At 42.8% G+C, this 17,272-nt stretch overlaps 1 protein-coding gene across 6 annotated transcripts in view; it reads left to right on the top strand.

Annotated features, from left to right (window-relative positions):
• Fbxo34 (F-box protein 34) overlaps positions 1–17,272 on the top strand; it is a 67,535-nt gene that overhangs the window by 19,946 nt on the left and 30,317 nt on the right. For 4 of the 6 annotated variants that reach the window (XM_048429954.3, XM_085698490.2, XM_085698491.2 and 1 more), the window contains exon 2: positions 16,735–16,976. The exons of 1 other annotated variant lie outside the window; for it this stretch is intronic. In XM_048429954.3, coding sequence (XP_048285911.3) covers positions 16,924–16,976 — 53 coding nt within the window. In that variant the 5' untranslated portion in view covers positions 16,735–16,923. Of the gene's footprint in view, positions 1–7,212; positions 7,739–16,734; positions 16,977–17,272 lie in introns of those variants that run through there. One more of the 6 variants, XM_048429955.3, reaches the window with a different exon arrangement.

The following is a 17,272-nucleotide window of genomic DNA, read 5'->3' as shown; positions in this document are numbered from 1 at the left end:
TAGAGCACGACAGCACAGCCGTGAAGGCTGCATGTCGAAGACTCCGTTACTGAGCCGTGTGACCTCAGGGTCCGTCCTAAGGTTTTTAACCGCTTAGAATAGAAACTGGTGCTGGTCACATACTTTACATTGAAAATGGCACAAACCACAGTGTTACAGAGAGATTCGTTAAGTGGATATATAAGTTGTTTTGTTTTAGAGCACGTACTTTTTAGGGGAAACTGGAGCTATAAGAAGCTGAGGGCAGCATCTGATGGTTTGCTCATTGCTAACATCCACCATTACCTAACTAAGTACACCAGCAAGCACTTGCCCTGAGATTCGTATTGGTGTCTCCCCGTGTCTGGGTTGCTGTCATTAAGTAGATAAATCTAACTCCTTTGGACTATTAGACATCACCTCAAGAAAGTCTGTGCTGACACCCTATTTAATCGCCACTGCTGATTTTCCTTTGTGCTTCCCAGCTCCCTTGCACTTCACCTCTCTAAGTATTACAGTCAGTTAGAGGCAACAGTCAAAAGTGTGTACTGCTGGGTAACAAGTGTAGTTTAGGGGAAGAGTAAAGGAAAGACGGTGGGTAGATCTGTGATCTTCTCTTTACCTTAGCAGTGTGCTCCTTGAGTGCCGAGTGCTGGGATTAAAGACGTGTACCACTGCGCCGGGCCTGAAATATTCATGCATGTCTGCTGTTTGTAGCCCTTTTAACTATTAGTCCTTGAGAGCTTTGTTTCTTTGTCTACTGCATTCCAAGTACCTAATAGATGCTCAGAAGACGTTTGTCACCTGCAGAAGGTAGGAAGAATGTAACTATGAAGTTGGCAGCAAAATAGTTTACATAGAAAATATTTATGTTTAAAAGTATTTTCATTAATTAAAAAATAATTTTGGAATGGAGCCCAGTGCCAGTGTGGTGGTACACACCTTTAATCCCAGTACTTTGTTTCCTGCCTTTTAGAACAATTTTGAAGGAATGGAAAACACACGAGCATGCACGTGCGCGCGCACACACACACACACACACACACACACACGTACACACACGTGCACGTGCACGAAGGCGTGTTAGGATGTGGGGTCTGGTTAGAGGAAGAAGGTCACTAGGGTAGGCATCTGAAGGTCATACCTGCTCCTTGTCCTGAATGTTTACTGGTCTGCCACTATGCAAGGGAGGTAGACAGATCTCAGAGTTCAAGGCCAGCCTGGTCTACAAAGTGAGTTCCAGGACATCCAGGGCTACACAAAGAAACCCTGTCTCAAAAAAACAAATAAATAAGTATAAAAATAATAATTTAGGAGCTTAAAATAATAAAAAAATATTTATTTTAGAGACTACTGTGTTCTGTAATGATAGCAAGGACAAACACACACATATATACATACACACACTTTTTTCCCTTCTCTCTTGGCATTGCTGAGTCTTCAACCCAGGGCCTTGCACATGCTGAGCAGGTGTACTGTGCTAAGCTACATCCCCAGCAAAGACTTTATTCTGTTGGTGGAAAAGGAGCTGAGTCTTGGCTTGATATGACTCAGTTCGGATCCCCAGCACTTACATCCCAGCATTAGGGAGGCAGATAGAGTTAGCTAGCTAGCTGGGCAGCCTACCTGAGTCAGTGAGCTCCAGGTTTAGTGAGAGACCCTGGTCTCAAAATTGAAGTAAAGAATGATGAAGACACACTGTATTGGCTGCACACCCGTGCATATATGTGCATGTTCGCTTGTACATACGCTATATATACACACAAAGCTGAAAGGTCAAAAGAAAAATACAGCATCTACCTCATGCCTAGTGTAGCATCTTTTCAGCTTAATAGGGATGGGTTAGTGAGGAAAACTCCATTAGATTCCAGTTGTCCCACAGTGTGCAAATAAACATCTGTCTCCTGTCGGAGCCCTTGAGGCTTCAACAGAGTGAGGTATGGCAATGTAGTAACTTGCTTGACTTCATCCTTCATCTGGAGTTGTGGTTTGAATCTGAAATGTCTCCCAAGGACTCCTGCATTGAAGTCTTTCCCACTAATGCAATAGTGCTCAGAGGTGGGGCTTTGAAGCTGTGGGTCATGCTAGGCAAGTGCTCCATCCCTATGCTGTATCCTTAGCTGGGTTTACAGCTCTGTACCACCAGGCTTGCAGTATCTCATTGTGACATAATTTGCATTTCCCCAACAGCTAATGTGAGTGTCCATCTCTTCATGTTTGTTAGTATATCTTTTTTGGAGAAATGTCTCTTCAAACCCTAGTTATTTTGTTGAGGATTGAACCCAGGGCCCAGTACATGTATATGTCCTGTTACATATAATCTATCTGGGATATTTGTCTTCACTTGTTTTAACCTAGTTTAAAGCCTAGAAATTGTCATTCTTCGTTGCTAATACTGTTAGTCTTAGTTTGTCTTCATTGATGTCCTGAGACTCTTGAACGTGAGAGTAGTCAGACTGTTGGGACTGAGTCTGGGTAGCATTTATTTATGTTTTGTTCCTTGAACTCACTGTAGAGGAGGTTGACCTTGAATTTCCAATCTTGCTTTTTTTACAACTGCTGGAATTACAGGTGTTAACTGCTTCTGGTTTTATATAGTCTGGGGATTGGACCTAAGGCTTCCAGAATAGTAGGCAGTACCATGATCGTGAAGATGGTTTTCCATGGCTCTCCAGATGTGCTAACCCTGCGGCTTCCCAAGATGTGGGAAAGTGGACTGCATAGTTTGTGGTAGTGGGGGCTGTTCTTGTTCTTCCCTGAAAGGGGAAACTGTTTGGCAAGTACTCTGCTAAATGAATCACATTTCTAGCACCTCAGCACCCTGTTTGAGGCAGTCTTAAGTAGCCCAGGCAAGCCTTGAACTCCTGGCTTCCTGGCTCCACCTCAACTGCTGGGATTAGTCTGGAGGTTCAAAGCATGGTTCTGGAGGAATTGGTTTAGCTCTGGTGGGGACTCCTGGTGGGTGGCTTTACAATAGTAGAAAGGCTTGGGAGGGAGAGATCACTGCTGGAGCCAGGAATGGGTTGGGCTTGCTCTTTCCATAATTAACTCACTGCTGGAAAACTACGTTAACCCCTCCAAAGGCAAAGCCACCACAACCTAAGAATTGTTTTATTTATTTATTTGTTTGTTTGTTTGTTTATTTATTTCCGAGACAGGGTTTCTCTGTGTAGCCCTGGCTGTCCTGGAACTCACTCTATAGACCAGGCTGGCCTTGAGCTGAGAGATCGCCCTCCTCTGTCTGGTCTCTAGAGTGCACCACCTAAGGATCTCTTTCACTCGGGTCACCTCTTAGCAGTCCACACCACTTCCCTACAGTGCCGTGCTAGGATCACACTTCCAACACTCAGGGCCAATGTTCAGAGCATTTCCAATATATGTTCAATAATCATTGGTAGAGAAGTTAGGCGAATTTGAAAGCCAGGCAGTGGTAGTGTGTGCCTTTAATTCCAGCACTAGGGAAACAGTGGCAGATGAATCTCTGAGTGACCTTGAGGTCAGCCTGTACTATAGAGTGAGTTCCAGAAGCTAGGGCTACAAAGAGAAACCCTGACTCATTAAAAAAGAAAGAAAGGAAGGAAGGAAGGAAGGAAGGAAGGAAGGAAGGAAGGAAAGAAGGAAGAAGAAGAAGAAAGAAACAAAAATGAACAGAAAAAGGGCAGACTTGGAGATACCTGGAAAAAAAACAAGATATGAAGTCTGAGACTCTAGAGAGAGTCCCTACAAAATGGAGAAACGCCTGTTTGAACACATTGTCTCGTTTTAAAGGTAGGCACTGAAATATGATCATTTTGCCGGGAGTTAGTTAAATTATAGGTTAAATGATGAGATTTAGTTTGCATGTTATCATTGTCTTTCTCAGTACGTAGAGTGTGGTCTCTGGCTCTGCAGGACTGGGCTTTGTAGCTGACAGCAGTGCACTGCCTTTCAGACTCGAGTTCTGCACTCTTCACAGGTTGTTCTTGTGGGGGCCAACAAGAAAGTCCCACGTGTACAGATTTCTGTGATCCCTTCTGAGAAACCTGGCTATTGTGCCACTAGTAGGCAATTGAGTGTTACCTCCAGTCGGTACCAAGAGATGGTTTTCTAATTATTTTCACTAAGAAGACGGCATTTTCCTGACACACATCATTCCTTGCTTCTGCAGTGCTAAATTGGATGTCAGAATAGAATTTGGAAAGAAGAGTTTTGCCTTTTGCTTTTGACTGCTATAACTTTCTTTCAAGAATAATGTAGGAATTGTCACACAAATCTGCGTACTTAATCTTTGGAGGAGTGTTCTCTTGTTGGCAACAAATAATTACATGGGTCAGTTATCTGCCTGGGTCTCAAGTAGAGGGACATGGGGTCTGTGGTGTGACAGTAGAGGACATGGAGTCTATGATGTGACAGTGGAGGACATGGGGTCTGTGGTGTAACAGAGGGACATGGGGTCTTTGATGTGACAGAGGGACATGGGGTCTGTGATGTGACAGAGGGACATGGGGTCTGTGATGTGACAGAGGGACATGGGGTCTGTGATGTGACCGTAGAGGACATGGAGTCTGTGGTGTGACCGTAGAGGACATGGAGTCTGTGATGTGACAGTGGAGGACATGGGGTCTGTGATGTAACAGTGGAGGACATGGGGTCTGTGATGTGACAGAGGGACATGGGGTCTGTGATGTGACAGTAGAGGACATGGGGTCTGTGGTGTGACAGAGGGACATGGGGTCTGTGGTGTGACAGAGGAGGACATTACAGAGTAATCTAATGAGCCATCAGCCAAACAGTAGTCAGACAGGGAGTCATTAGAGGAGTTGATTGAGCCAAACATTGAGAAATCGATGCACTCATTTAACATATACACATGTATATTTTAAAATGCAAATTTTAAAGGACCTCAAAACATAAAAAAAAAATATGATTAAACTTGGGATTCTGTGTAAAAAAAATTGAACAAGTGATTTTTCTGCCTTTAAGGTACATAAAAGAAAGAATAATATCTAGATTTATTGCTTAGTTATTGTGTGGCATTCTGCTGCTAAGGAGACAAAGTTGTTAGTAAATACCTCAATTCTAATGAAACTGGCTGAAGGTATATGATTATGCTTCTAATTTTAGTATGTGCCATGGTGGTTTTATTCTGCCATTAAAAGCTTAAAAAAATCTGTGTATTTGAGTGTTGTACTTTTTTATGTTGTCAGTAGTATGTTTAATAGTTGGGAATACTAGCCTCTAAATCACTGGCACAATTACTGTCGCTCTCATCTGAGAAAATATTTCTAAGAATATATTGAGGTGCTAATTAGACATGATTTAAAGTCATTATGGGTGTTCTTTGATTCATAGACATCAGTTGCAAAACAGCAACAAACCCTTCACAAAATGTGCAGGTAGCAGCAGCGCCCACGGTGTCGAGAATAGCAGTGTCTTTCCTTCAGAGTGAAATCGTTTGTCAATCTTCTTTGTGCTGTGTTCACTCAGTCAAACTGTTTTACACCATTAAATAGGTCCTAAATATGTAGAATATTGATTTTTAATTCTTTTCTTATTTTGTTATTCTAAAGTGTCTTCCAGGACTGGCATGATGGCTCCCAGCTGTCGTCCTGGCCCAGCCAAGGAGCTGTCGTGAGTCTGAGGCTAGCCTACATACAAGGAGTTGTCATGAGTCTGAGGCTAGCCCACACACATAGAGTTACAGGCTGCTTGTGGGCAGCGGGAGACCCTACTGGAAAACCATAAAACAAACAAACAAACAAACAAAAAAAAACCTCACTCAAATTCCTAGTATATATAATGTAGGAAAATTTTTGTTATGTATTTTTGGCAAATGATGGGACGTAATTTTCTTTCACGTTAGTGTGTTTATTCAGGTCTTACCAGCAGCTTCAGTCTTAAGTGTTGTTTTTTTTTCCATTAAGTCATTGTAAGTACCAAATAATTTGAGTTCTTTTTTTTTTTTTTTTTTTTTTTTTTTGATTTTTTGAGACAGGGTTTCTCTGTAGTTTTTGGTGCCTGTCCTGGAACTAACTCTTGTAGACCAGGCTGGCCTCGAACTCACAGAGATCCGCCTGCCTCTGCCTCCCGAGTGCTGGGATTAAAGGCGTGCGCCACCACCGCCCGGCCCATAATTTGAGTTCTTACTCAATTTTGTTATAGTCATCTTTCTAGGCTGCTGGTGTAATCTTTTTTTTTTTTTTTTTTTTTTTTTTTTTTTTTAGTGTTTTTGAAGAAGCTGGGGAGATGGTTCATTAGGTAAAATATTTGCCTTGCAAGCCTGAGAACCTGCGTTTGATCTCTAGAACCCATTTTTTTTTTTTTAAGGCAGCTCAATCTGTGACATGCTTGGAATCCTAGTACTGGGGAGGCAGAGGTAGGTGGGTGGATCTTCTGAGCTTGCTCGCTAGTCAGCCTAACCTATTTGCTGGGTTCCAGATCAGTAAGAGACCCTATCTGGAGTGCTGGGGACAGCTGGTGACTATTCCCAAGGTCGCCCACTGCTTTCACCTGCATACACACAGATGTTTTGGGGAGAGGTTAGAAATACAGGCTGGAGGAAGAAATCAGTGGTAGTCACCAGTAGGCTAGGAGGTTTGTTGATCAACTAGGTAGAAGTCAGGGGTAGGCAAGTGAGGTTTGTTTAGGGTTAGCAGCTCCAAGTGTTACAGCTCTCAGTGTTACTGTATCCCTGCCACTGAGGTGACTGCTTAGCAGCAGCTCCTGTCGCCTTGTCACAGTCCTTCCACAGGCCCTCCCAGTCTCAGGTCTTTCCTGACTGCCCTCCAGGGTTCACCTATTCTAGCTGGGGGGATGTGCTTAGAGCTAATTGCCCCCTGGTGTTATCTGCTCTTCCTGTAAGCAGCTCAGCCAGTTCTAACTGCAGCAAAAGATCATGAATAGTTCCTAAAACCTGTAAGGTCACTGAACTAAGTCTTATTGGGGTCTGTGACACACCACAGGAAGGCAGTGCACGCACACAAGGCATGGCTCCCGGACTGAACCATTTGAGGGGATGGCTGGTTATATTGGCAGCCATACATATAGTGTACATCTGTCTGCTAGGCACACACTTTTTGCACAGTCATACTGGGCTGCACGGGAGTACTTGGTTTGCCTGTCCTGTCTCTTGTGAGTCAGGGAGGTGGCAGGGTGGGCGGGGAGGCGGGGTGTGGGAGTAAAAGCTTTTACAAGGGTGGGGTGGAGGGCAAAGTTTCCTAGGGTTTGGAAGCACATTTGGAAAGGTTATGGCTGAAGCAGTCTCTGAGGCAGTGGCTAATCAAGAAGCTGTTGAAGCAGAAGCAGTGGCTTCTGTAGCTGTTACTGTACTTTCTGTGGCCATAGTAAGACTCCGTAATATGTCTGGGGCTGACAGTCTTTCCGAGTGGCTGCGAGAGGTTTAGAGCATTCATTGCTGGCTGTGATAAGGACAACTCAATGGATCAACAAAGAAGTAATTATTTAGGGCTCAGTGCGTGGAGAAAGGGGCTTGTTACCAACCCTGACAGCTGGAGTTCAGATGCCTGGATCCAGGTGCATGGTGAAGAGAGAACTGATCCTGGCCTCTGAGTGTGTGTGTGCGCGCATGCGTGCACCTGATTATTTGATGTAAGTTCGTGTGGCTTCTGCAGAAGTGGCAGAGTTGAAGTTGTAGTTGCTGCTGCCTTTAATGAGGCCTTAGAAATGGCAGTGCCACTGTATTCAGCTTTTTGTCACCTTGAGTCATCTGGGAAGAGTGAGCCTCTGTTGAGAAAGTGCCTCTATCAGATCGGGCCTGTAGGTAAGCATGCGGGGCGTTTTCTTCTACACATTTTTAGATTTTATGTATTTGGGTGTTGGTCTCCATGTTGTGTCTATGCACCAGTCCTGTGTCCAGTGCCTGTGCAGGCCAAAGGAGGGCGTCAGATCCCCTGGAAGAAGTTACAGACAGTTGTGAGCTGCCGTGTGGGTGCTGGGAATTAAAACTAGGTTCTCTGGAAGAGTAGCCAGTGGATTTAACCTGTGTCATCTCTCCAACACATATAGTTGAGATATGTGAACAGCATCAAAAACAATTGCTTAATACTTTAGACATAACAGAGAGAATGAAGTTAGGAGAATAGCTCGTTTCCTGAGGGTTACAGCAGTAGCATACATCAGACCAGACTTGTGGCCTTCTGTTGTTTCCTGGGGTCCCCGGTCCATTTCTGCTCGCGCTGTGTCTGCAGCGGAGTTCTCTAGCTGCGGCATCTGAGTATCCCAACAGGCTTTCGCTGACACTGCTTCTACAAAGCAGCCTTTTGAAAATGGTATCTCACATGTAGCATCCAATGCATATAAGTTTACAAATTATATAAGGAAATAATATATGATCTTCCAACTCTGTTTTTTAAAACTGGCCTTATTGGTGTCTTGAGAAAGGAAGCCTTTTTCCGATACTGCTTTTTAAGTAGTAAGTTTTTACTGTGTAAAGGAGAAAGGGCACTTCATCTGCAGAAGGGCCAGTTGTTCCTTTGTCCTAATAGCTAATTCCAAGATAGTTAAATGTGATCTCCACCCATTTCGTTAGGCTGCAGCCTTTGCTCTCATGAACCTAAGACTGATTATTCAAAATTGCTTTGTGTGTGCTTTGGCACAGCATGAAGGTACCCTAATAACAACTGCCATTATCTTTCCCACAGCTTCTAGTTACTTCTACAAATAAAAGGGCACAACAGGAGAGCATGGCAGGTCAAAGTTCTGCTCCCAGTGTTAGATAAAATCTGTTCTACACTTCTATGCCTTTGTGTTTCCCGAGCAACCTACCTGTTGCTACCTGTATTTTCTGTTCCTTGTTAACTAAACTGTGTTTGTGACTCTCTCAAACCTTAACATGTGTGCAGTGTGTCTAACATGTGTGCAGTGTGTCTAACATGTGTGCAGTGTATCTAACCATATTGACTTTTCTCTTTTTCTTCCTTTCTTTTTTGTCTTTGTAAGGTGAGGCCTTACTGTGTTGCCCAGACGGCTTCACTGTCCCTTTGAATTCTTTTCACAGTGGGAGCAAAGCAAAATGTGCGACTTTGCTTATGTGAGTTTAATTGTATGTTTGAACAGCTAAACACTTAAATAATTTTGCATGACTCTTATCCATCAAATGTTTATTTACTTTTATCTAGTTTAGAATATACACTTTGGGGTAGTACTTGTTTTCCTTTCTTTCCTTTTTCTCTTCCTTTCTTTCTTTCTTTCTTTCCTTCGTTCTTTCTTTTTTTGAGACCGTTTTGCTGTGTAGCTCTCTTTTCTACTGCTGTGAAGAGACACCATGACCAAGCCAACTTATAAAAGAAAGCATTTAATTAGAGGCTTACTTACAGTTTCAGATGGTGAGTCCATGAACATTGTGGCAGGAAGCATGGCAGCAGACAGAGAGGCACGGTACTGGGGCAGGAGCAGAGAGCTTACCTATGCACAGGCAGTGGGAAAAGAGAGGCTGGGTCTGTCCAGGACTTTTGAAACCTCGATGCCCAATAATACACCTCCTCCAAAAAGGTCACACCTCCTAATCCAGTGGTTTTCAACCTTCCTAATGCTGTGACCCTTTAAAACAGTTCCTCATGTTGTGGTGCCCCCCCCCATAAAATTATTTTTGTTACTACTTCATAAATGTAATTTTGCTGCTGTTAATAAATCATAATGTAAATATTTTTAGAAATAGAGGGTTGTCAAAGAGATTGCAGCTCACAGATTGAGAACCACTGCCATAGTCCTTCCCAAAAGAGCCTCACCAACTAGCGACCAAGCATTCAAATACATGAGCCGATGGGGACCATTCTCATTCAAACCACACTCTCCTTAGCCTGGAACTGGCTATGTAGACCTTATGTGGCCTTGCACTCATGACAGTAATCCTGCCTCAGTTTTGGGTGCTAGGATTAGGCATGTACCAACACACTAGAGTGGTACTCTCTGTTGATAGAGTCCATCCTTATTGTATAATCAATGTGTGTTTGGTGGTGGTGGTGTTTTGTTATATTTAGTCTTGTTTGAGACTGGCTTGTAATATAACCTCAATAGGCTTTAGGTCAGGATCTTTCTGCCTCAGCCTCTTGAGTGCTGGGGTTATAGGTATATGTCACCACGCCTGGGTGTTATTTCCTTTTAAACAAGGAGGTTCTGGGGGCTGGGGAGTTGGTTTAGCACTGAAGAGTACTGGCTGCCCTCCCAGGAGCCTGGGATTTGGTCCCCAGCATTCGCTGATACCACCCTCCAGTAACTCCAGCACACAGGGATTTTGACACCTTTTTCTGGTCTCTATAGACACCATACATGTAGAACACACATGCTTGCAGATAAAACACCCACACATATAAATGTTCTTTTAAAAATCAGGCTATATAGAAAAAGTAATTGCTGATTGCTAACTTTAAATTATGGAGAAATTCTTTGGTGACACGAGACAATTGTACCATTTTGTATTTTCTCTGTGAGACAGGGTCTTACTTTGTAGGCCCAACTGATCTTAAACTTGTGGTGATATTCTTGCCTTTGCTATTCTAGCATTGCTGGCATGTGCCCCCACACCTTCCCTTTATTGTATCTAGTAAGTGATGTGGAAGGAGAATGTAAATACCCAGTGTAGAACTCAGGAAAGCTTCTGTATTGCTTCAGAACGTTATCTTAATAATACTTGTGCACTAGCCTCTTTAGGAGAGACCTTCATGGCACTTTTATGTGACTATTAGCATTTATTCCCATTTTATTGACTGACAAGTGGACGGTCAGAAAAAAAATTATTTTGCTTAGAGTTGCAGGCACATAATACCAGTTCATATATATATATACATATATATGTTTATATACACAATATGTGTATGCACACATGTGTATATACATATACATAATCATGTTGAGACTGTTGCTCTGAGGATGAAACCAGGGCTTTGTACTTGAGTGTTCAGCTACAGAGTTGCTTGCTAAGTCCACCCCCTCTGCTCCGTCCTTAAATGTTTACTTTAAGTGACTGATATTTCTAGGGTCAATTTGTCCTTTGGGAAAGCCACTGGATGACAAAATATTGAATATATGAAGTAAACCAGAATTTGATGACATGGTATACACCATGTACCTTTGGTTTCTCAGAAAATGCACTGTAATAACCCTGGCACTGGGATTCCAGCACCGTGTGTGTGTGTGTGTGTGTGTGTGTGTGTGTGTGTGTGTGCGCGCGCGCGCGCGCGCACGCGCATGTACACATACACTTCTAATCCCAGCACTCAGGAGGCAGAGGCAGGTGATCCGAGTTCAAGGCAGCCTTGTCTACAGAATGAGTTCCAGGACAGTGAAGGCTACACAGAGAAACCTGTCTCTAAAACCAAAATATGAGAGAGAGAGAGAGAGAGAGAGAGAGAGACAATGAGTACAAGCTAAAACTATGTTTTTTTCAGTTTGAAGTATATTGTTACTTACTTTTATCATAAGTATTAAGTACTACTACATCTGAGGATCAGATTTTCAGAAGAAAATGGTGGTTTACTAGAAAGCAATATCCAGTACTTAGGAGTTGAAATACTTCAATCAGTACCATACATTTCTTGCTTAGTTCGCTGATATTCAAATGATGAGATTGTAGGAGGTGATCATCAGTACCTCTTTAAATGCTCCACACTGATGATGGCTTTTTATAGTTTACTTCATTTTTACTGTGTGTATTTGTATGTGGAACTGTGCTGGCACGTGTGTGGAGGTCAGAGGACATCTTTTAGGAATCAATTCTCTTCATCGGGAGTTTTATAAATTGAATTTTATAAATTGTTTGTTCACCGAACCATCTTGCAGGCTTGCTGAGTGTTTTACAAGTGTGGAGGTAGGTGGGGAGGGGCTGCATCTGTGTTTGGATGATGGAGAGTACTTGACCTCCACGGATTTCTAATGAGACCGTGTTTCCTTTCAACTCTGTTATCAACACCTTTGACATTATCATCAATAGAATGTAGAAATACTCTCTTTAAAAAAATTTCAGGTAATATAATCTCATTTCTGCCTTCCCTTTCTTTCCTCCAAACCCTGACATATACCCCTCCTTTCATTCACTCTTTCCTGCTGTTTCCACTAATGGTTATTCCATGCATATATGTATATTCATATACATTCCTAACTATAACATTAAGTCTGCATGTGTATGTTACTGGTATGTATGTTTTCAGGGCGGACCATTGGTATTGGATAATCAGTAGATGTGCCCTTCCTTGTCACTCCCAGTTTCTCTTAGTTGCTTGTAGTTCTCTGTGGGTTGAGGTCTTGTGGGCTTTTCTGCTCCAATGGGCATCTGTATTGGTGCCATCTTTCAGCTCGTTTGGGCAGTTATGTTGGCAAGCCTTGTGGGTGTAGTTTCTGATATTACTGGAGACACACTCAGAGTAGACTCCTTGATCTTCTGGCTCTTAACAGTCTTTCCACCTCCTCTTCTGCAGTGTTTGCTGAGCCTTAGGTGGGGGAGTATTTTCTAGATACTCATGAGGTCTCATGAGGTCGGTGCCTGACAACTCTGTGTTTTGATTGGGTGTAGTTTTCTGTAGTGGTCACTTGTCTGAGAAATTTCCATCATGGGGGCTGAAGACTTGGCTTGTTGAGTTACAAAGACAGTGTTTAAGTTGTTAGGATTGTGCTCATTTAGTAAAGTAGTGGTTGTAGGTTCTCCAAGAGCAGTGCCCTCACTAGCGCGGAGTAGCTAGCTCGGTGTCCAGTACCAGGTGTAGTTTCCCTCTTATGAGCAGGATAAGTAATCTTCTATCACATCCTGCTTGCTGCAGAAATCTTGTAAATATTTATGTTAGTCACTAATTAGAAATTAAGGTAGGAAAAACTTGTTATTAGAGCATGCTACTTAATTTGTTAAAAAGGAAAAACTAAAAGCAGAGGCAGGAGGGTCTCTTGAGTTCTAGGCTAGTCAGGGTTACACAGTGGAGATTACCTTGGGGGCTGACGCTAAGGAACTGGATTGGGCCCGTGGTTCAGTATTAGATTGCTGACCTAGCATGCCTGAGTTCCTCAACTGAATTCTAGAATTGATTTTCTCTGTGGATACACCCACTAAGAGCTGAGCGCTCTGCCAGAGGAGTTTATTGCACACCCTTGGATTAAAGATTAAGGATTAAATAGCTCAACTTGGTTCTGGTTTAGGGTAGCACTCTATCAGACTGAACCAAGGCCTTCCAGTCTGACAGTCTCTGCTGATGTCACACGTCTCTCATACTGAGTTTGGGTGGCAGTAAAGACAAATTTGTGGTTTTTTATTGATGTTTCCTTATCTCTGTTTTGGATACATTTTTTGGAAGAATTAAGGTTGTAAGTAGTTGTTCCATTTGATGGGTTTAGGAAAAGACCTTTTGAGGTTATCTGCTGTTGATTTTCCAGGCAGGAGGACTAGCTTGCCAGGAACAGAAGTTACCAAATAACACATGAGTTATACAAAATATTTCTGAGACAGGTCAGTTGGGAAGTTGTTTTACCTTAGAAATATGAGGTCATTGGCTCCTGAGTGAGAGAGGCTGGGAGTGACAGTAGTTCAGGAGCACTGGCTGTAGGAAGGAAATAGGACACAATCTCAGTGTTAGTAAGGATTTATGGAAAACTGGAAAGCTTAATTGGAACACAAAGACTGCTGGGGTGGTCATGTGGTCGGGGGTGAGCCATTATTCCAAGTGTAACAAGTTTATCTTTAGCCAATAGGTTACAATGAGTTTCCAGATCTGTATCAGCGGGTACAGGAGTGACTGTTTTAATAGTGATAATGAGGCAGCTTCCCAGGAGGGGACTTAGTCATGCAGGGTTGTCAGAGCCCAGAAATAGTTCGGGAAAACTCAGGATGGAAAAAAGCAAACTGTTTCAAAACAAAACAAAAACTTGAAGCTGTTTTTTAGGGATGGTGAGATGGGAATTGACAGAGGTGGCAACCATCTCTTATCCAGGAAGCAGTGAGCTTTCCAGAAGGCAGAGAAGAGCAGTGTTACTCTTCTCTAGCAGTGGAGGACTGCAGGTTAACATGAAGTGTGAAGAGCGTGAAATTGATAACAGCTACTAATCTGAAGTTAGGGTTTTTTTCTTTTCTTTTTTTCTTTTTGAGACCGGGTTTCTCTGTAGCTTTGAAGCCTGACCTAGAACTAGCTCTTGTAGACCAGGCTGGCCTCGAACTCACAGAGATCCGCCTGCCTCTGCCTCCCAGGTGCTGGGATTAAAGGCGTGCACCGCCACTGCCCGAATGAAGGTAGATTCTTTACATAAGTTAGCTAAACAATTTTACATTAGAAAAAACATCTGGGAACAGCTTTGATTTTAAAAAGGAAAGATTTATTTTTATTTGTGTGTGTGTTTGTGTGAGTGTATGACACGTGTGTGCACAGGTGCCCAAGAAGGTCAGAAGGTTTCAGGTGAACCACCTGATGTGGGTACCAGAACTGAACTAGGTAGGATCCTCTAGTAGAGCGGTAAGCTCTCTGAGCCACCGAGTCATCTCTCCAGACCCTTGTAGCAGCCTTTTGAAGGAAAATTTTAAGGAGCATTTCATGCTGTGGGATTACTCTGCCAGGTGTTAGAAGTGGTAAGTGTTCATGAACTTTTAAACCACACCGCTCTTTAGCACCGGGATTTACTAATTAATAATGGAGACAAGGTATTGGTTAGCATCATTAGGCCAAAAAGGGTGAAAGGGTAGGCTGCCTTTATGTTTGTCTATTTTATTTCAGAGCTAGGAGCAAAAGAATCTTTATGTTAGGATTTCGTTACTGCTGCCTGAATGCTAGCATAGCAAACCATGAAACCAGTTTTTCTAAAAGCCAGAAGTGATAACATACCAAATTAAAACAGAGTCACTCTTAAGGAAATAAATGCAAACATGTAGCTGCCTTGGTTGGACTACAGTCTGCGTATTGTCTCAGCTGTCTGTGTTAAGCAAATTCCTCCTTAATATGATGCCATCATAGTCGCTGTCATCCTGTCTGGAAACATCATTTACTGCATGAATTATGTTTTGAAAACTCAGGCCTTGGTAACACCCCCACCCTCAGAGCTGAGGACTCAGCCCAGGGCTTTGAGCTTCCTAGGCAAATGCTTTGCCCCTGAGCTAAATCCCCAGCCCATGGTAACTTTCCTAACTGAACAGAATCAACCTTAAAGCTACCTAAAGAGGTAGACAGATAGGGCTCAGTGAGTCAAAGCTTTTGCTGCACAATTCTCATGACCTGAGTTTGACCCCAGGAATCCATGGTGGAAGGAGAGAACTGACTCCCAAAAGAAACCCCTGACCTCCACACATGTACCTGAATACACATACTCAGAAAACATAATAAAATAAAAATGTTTATAGAACGTACTTAAAGGTGTAAACTAGAGGCAAATGGTATCCAATTAAAACAGTGTATTTCATATTTCAGGTTGTTTACATACTAAAATAATTACCTTCAGTGTCGGGAAGTATGAAAGATCAAAGGTGTTGCCATCGTGGGGCACATTTGAGAATTTATTGTGTTGATCATTTTAACTTAATTGCACAATGTTAAGTGGAAACAGTCCCTTCATGGTGCTTTGAATATTGTCTTAGGAAAACCAGAGTGTGACCGAACGTAGCAGCCGTTGAAGTAATGCCCTTGTTTCCTGAGGTGAGTTAGGTGTACCCTGTGACGTGAGAACAGAACAGTTAAAAAGAACTTGGAGTTACGGAAAGTTCTGAGTGTCACACAGAATCAGATAGCTTTAGTTTTTGTTGTGGAAATGTAATGTTTCTAAAATAAGAGAATTTCTTCTGTGAGAAAATGATCAGTTATTCATGTGAAAAAGGAGTTAGGAGCGGGGCGTGAGAGGCAGCGCGGTGCTTACAAGGGGGGCATGAGAGAGGCCGCGCAGTGGTTAAGGACTTTCGTGCTCTTGCAATGTGTGGGAATTTGGTTCTCTGCACCCGCATGAGTAGTTTATAAATACCTGTGTCTAGCTCCAGGGGCATAGGATAGTCTGGCCTCCGAGGGTACGCACACTAAAGTGCACATGCCCACACATAGACACATACGCACATAGTTAAAACTAAAATCTTTTATAAAGGAATTATGACCTAAATAGTTGAAGTTTTGTTATTCTTTTGTATTTTTGATCTAATATTAAATGCATGCAGTGTGTTCATTAGCTCTGTAAGAGTTGCTCTGAAGAACAACAGCATTTAAAAAGCAGCACTGCTTTTCACCCCAGCTTTCCCCTGGAGACAGTGCTTTCATGTACTCTTTTTCACTGGCTTAGATTTTCTCCTTGGTCTTATTGGTCTTCCTTGCCCAGGCTGGCCTCAGACCGTGGCAGTCTTCTCTCCTCAGCCTCCTAAACTCTGAGATGTGGGCATTTGCCACCATGCCTGTCTTACTTTGTGTTATTAACAGCATTGTTTCTTCCTTATTTTATTTTATTTTGACCTGGGTTTCAAGTAGCCCAGGTTAGACTGAAAGTTACTGTGTAGCTGAGGATGGCTCAAGCTCTTGTCTGCCTCCTTTTCCACTACTGGGATTACATGTTTTTGCCACCGTGGGTAACCATTAATAGAATTCATACATTCTGGTTGTTGAGTTTTCAGCTTCAGGTATGAGGATTTAGTGTTTTTCCTCATCCCCAGAGATGTTTGTCTTTTGCTCTTTTACCCATTTGCTTCGATTGTCATTCGGTGTTTCCGTGCGGAGACTGAAAGCACCCCTCACTTAAAGAAAACTTCACTTCCCTGGCATGTATATAGTTATTTACTTATCTATTTTATTAATCTAGTTCGTCTTTTCCATGTCCTCTCAGGCCTCCTAATAGCCCTGTGTTCCTGAGGACTCACGCCCACCTGGACCTCCTGGTTTATGCTGAGCCACTCTGCAGTGCCCCGCCTCCAGCTTCCTGAAGATAGCAGTGCCTGTTTGTGCGGGATTCTTGTTTGGAGCTTATGTCTTCTTTTTCTTGGTTGAGATCCCATTACCCCATCTGTCCTTGTCCATGCCCTCGACCATCTCTCCCAGTGATGGGAATCGAACCCAAGACTCTGCATGGTAGGTGAACTCTCTACCACCAAACAATGTTACCCTGCGTACTTTAGTCTTTGATTGTAGCAAAACATTCTCATAGTCCCTGCTTAAGAAAGTTAAACTTGTATAAACACATTTGATACATTTTTGGTTCATCAAATAGACTACCAACTGGTAGATAACACAAAGAACATAGAATTTTTATTGCACGCCTAGGTGTGGAACTCAAAGTGGGGCAAGAGAGCTGAACCTTGAATAGAGCTATCAGACTAAGGGGAGGAACGTGGAAGGTACTTTATTGCTGAGATAAATACCCATAC

Source organism: Myodes glareolus, chromosome 12 (assembly GCF_982192425.1).
Source record: "Myodes glareolus chromosome 12, mMyoGla1.1, whole genome shotgun sequence".
NCBI lineage: Eukaryota > Metazoa > Chordata > Mammalia > Rodentia > Cricetidae > Myodes > Myodes glareolus.
This window is presented reverse-complemented; position numbering and strand designations above follow the sequence as displayed.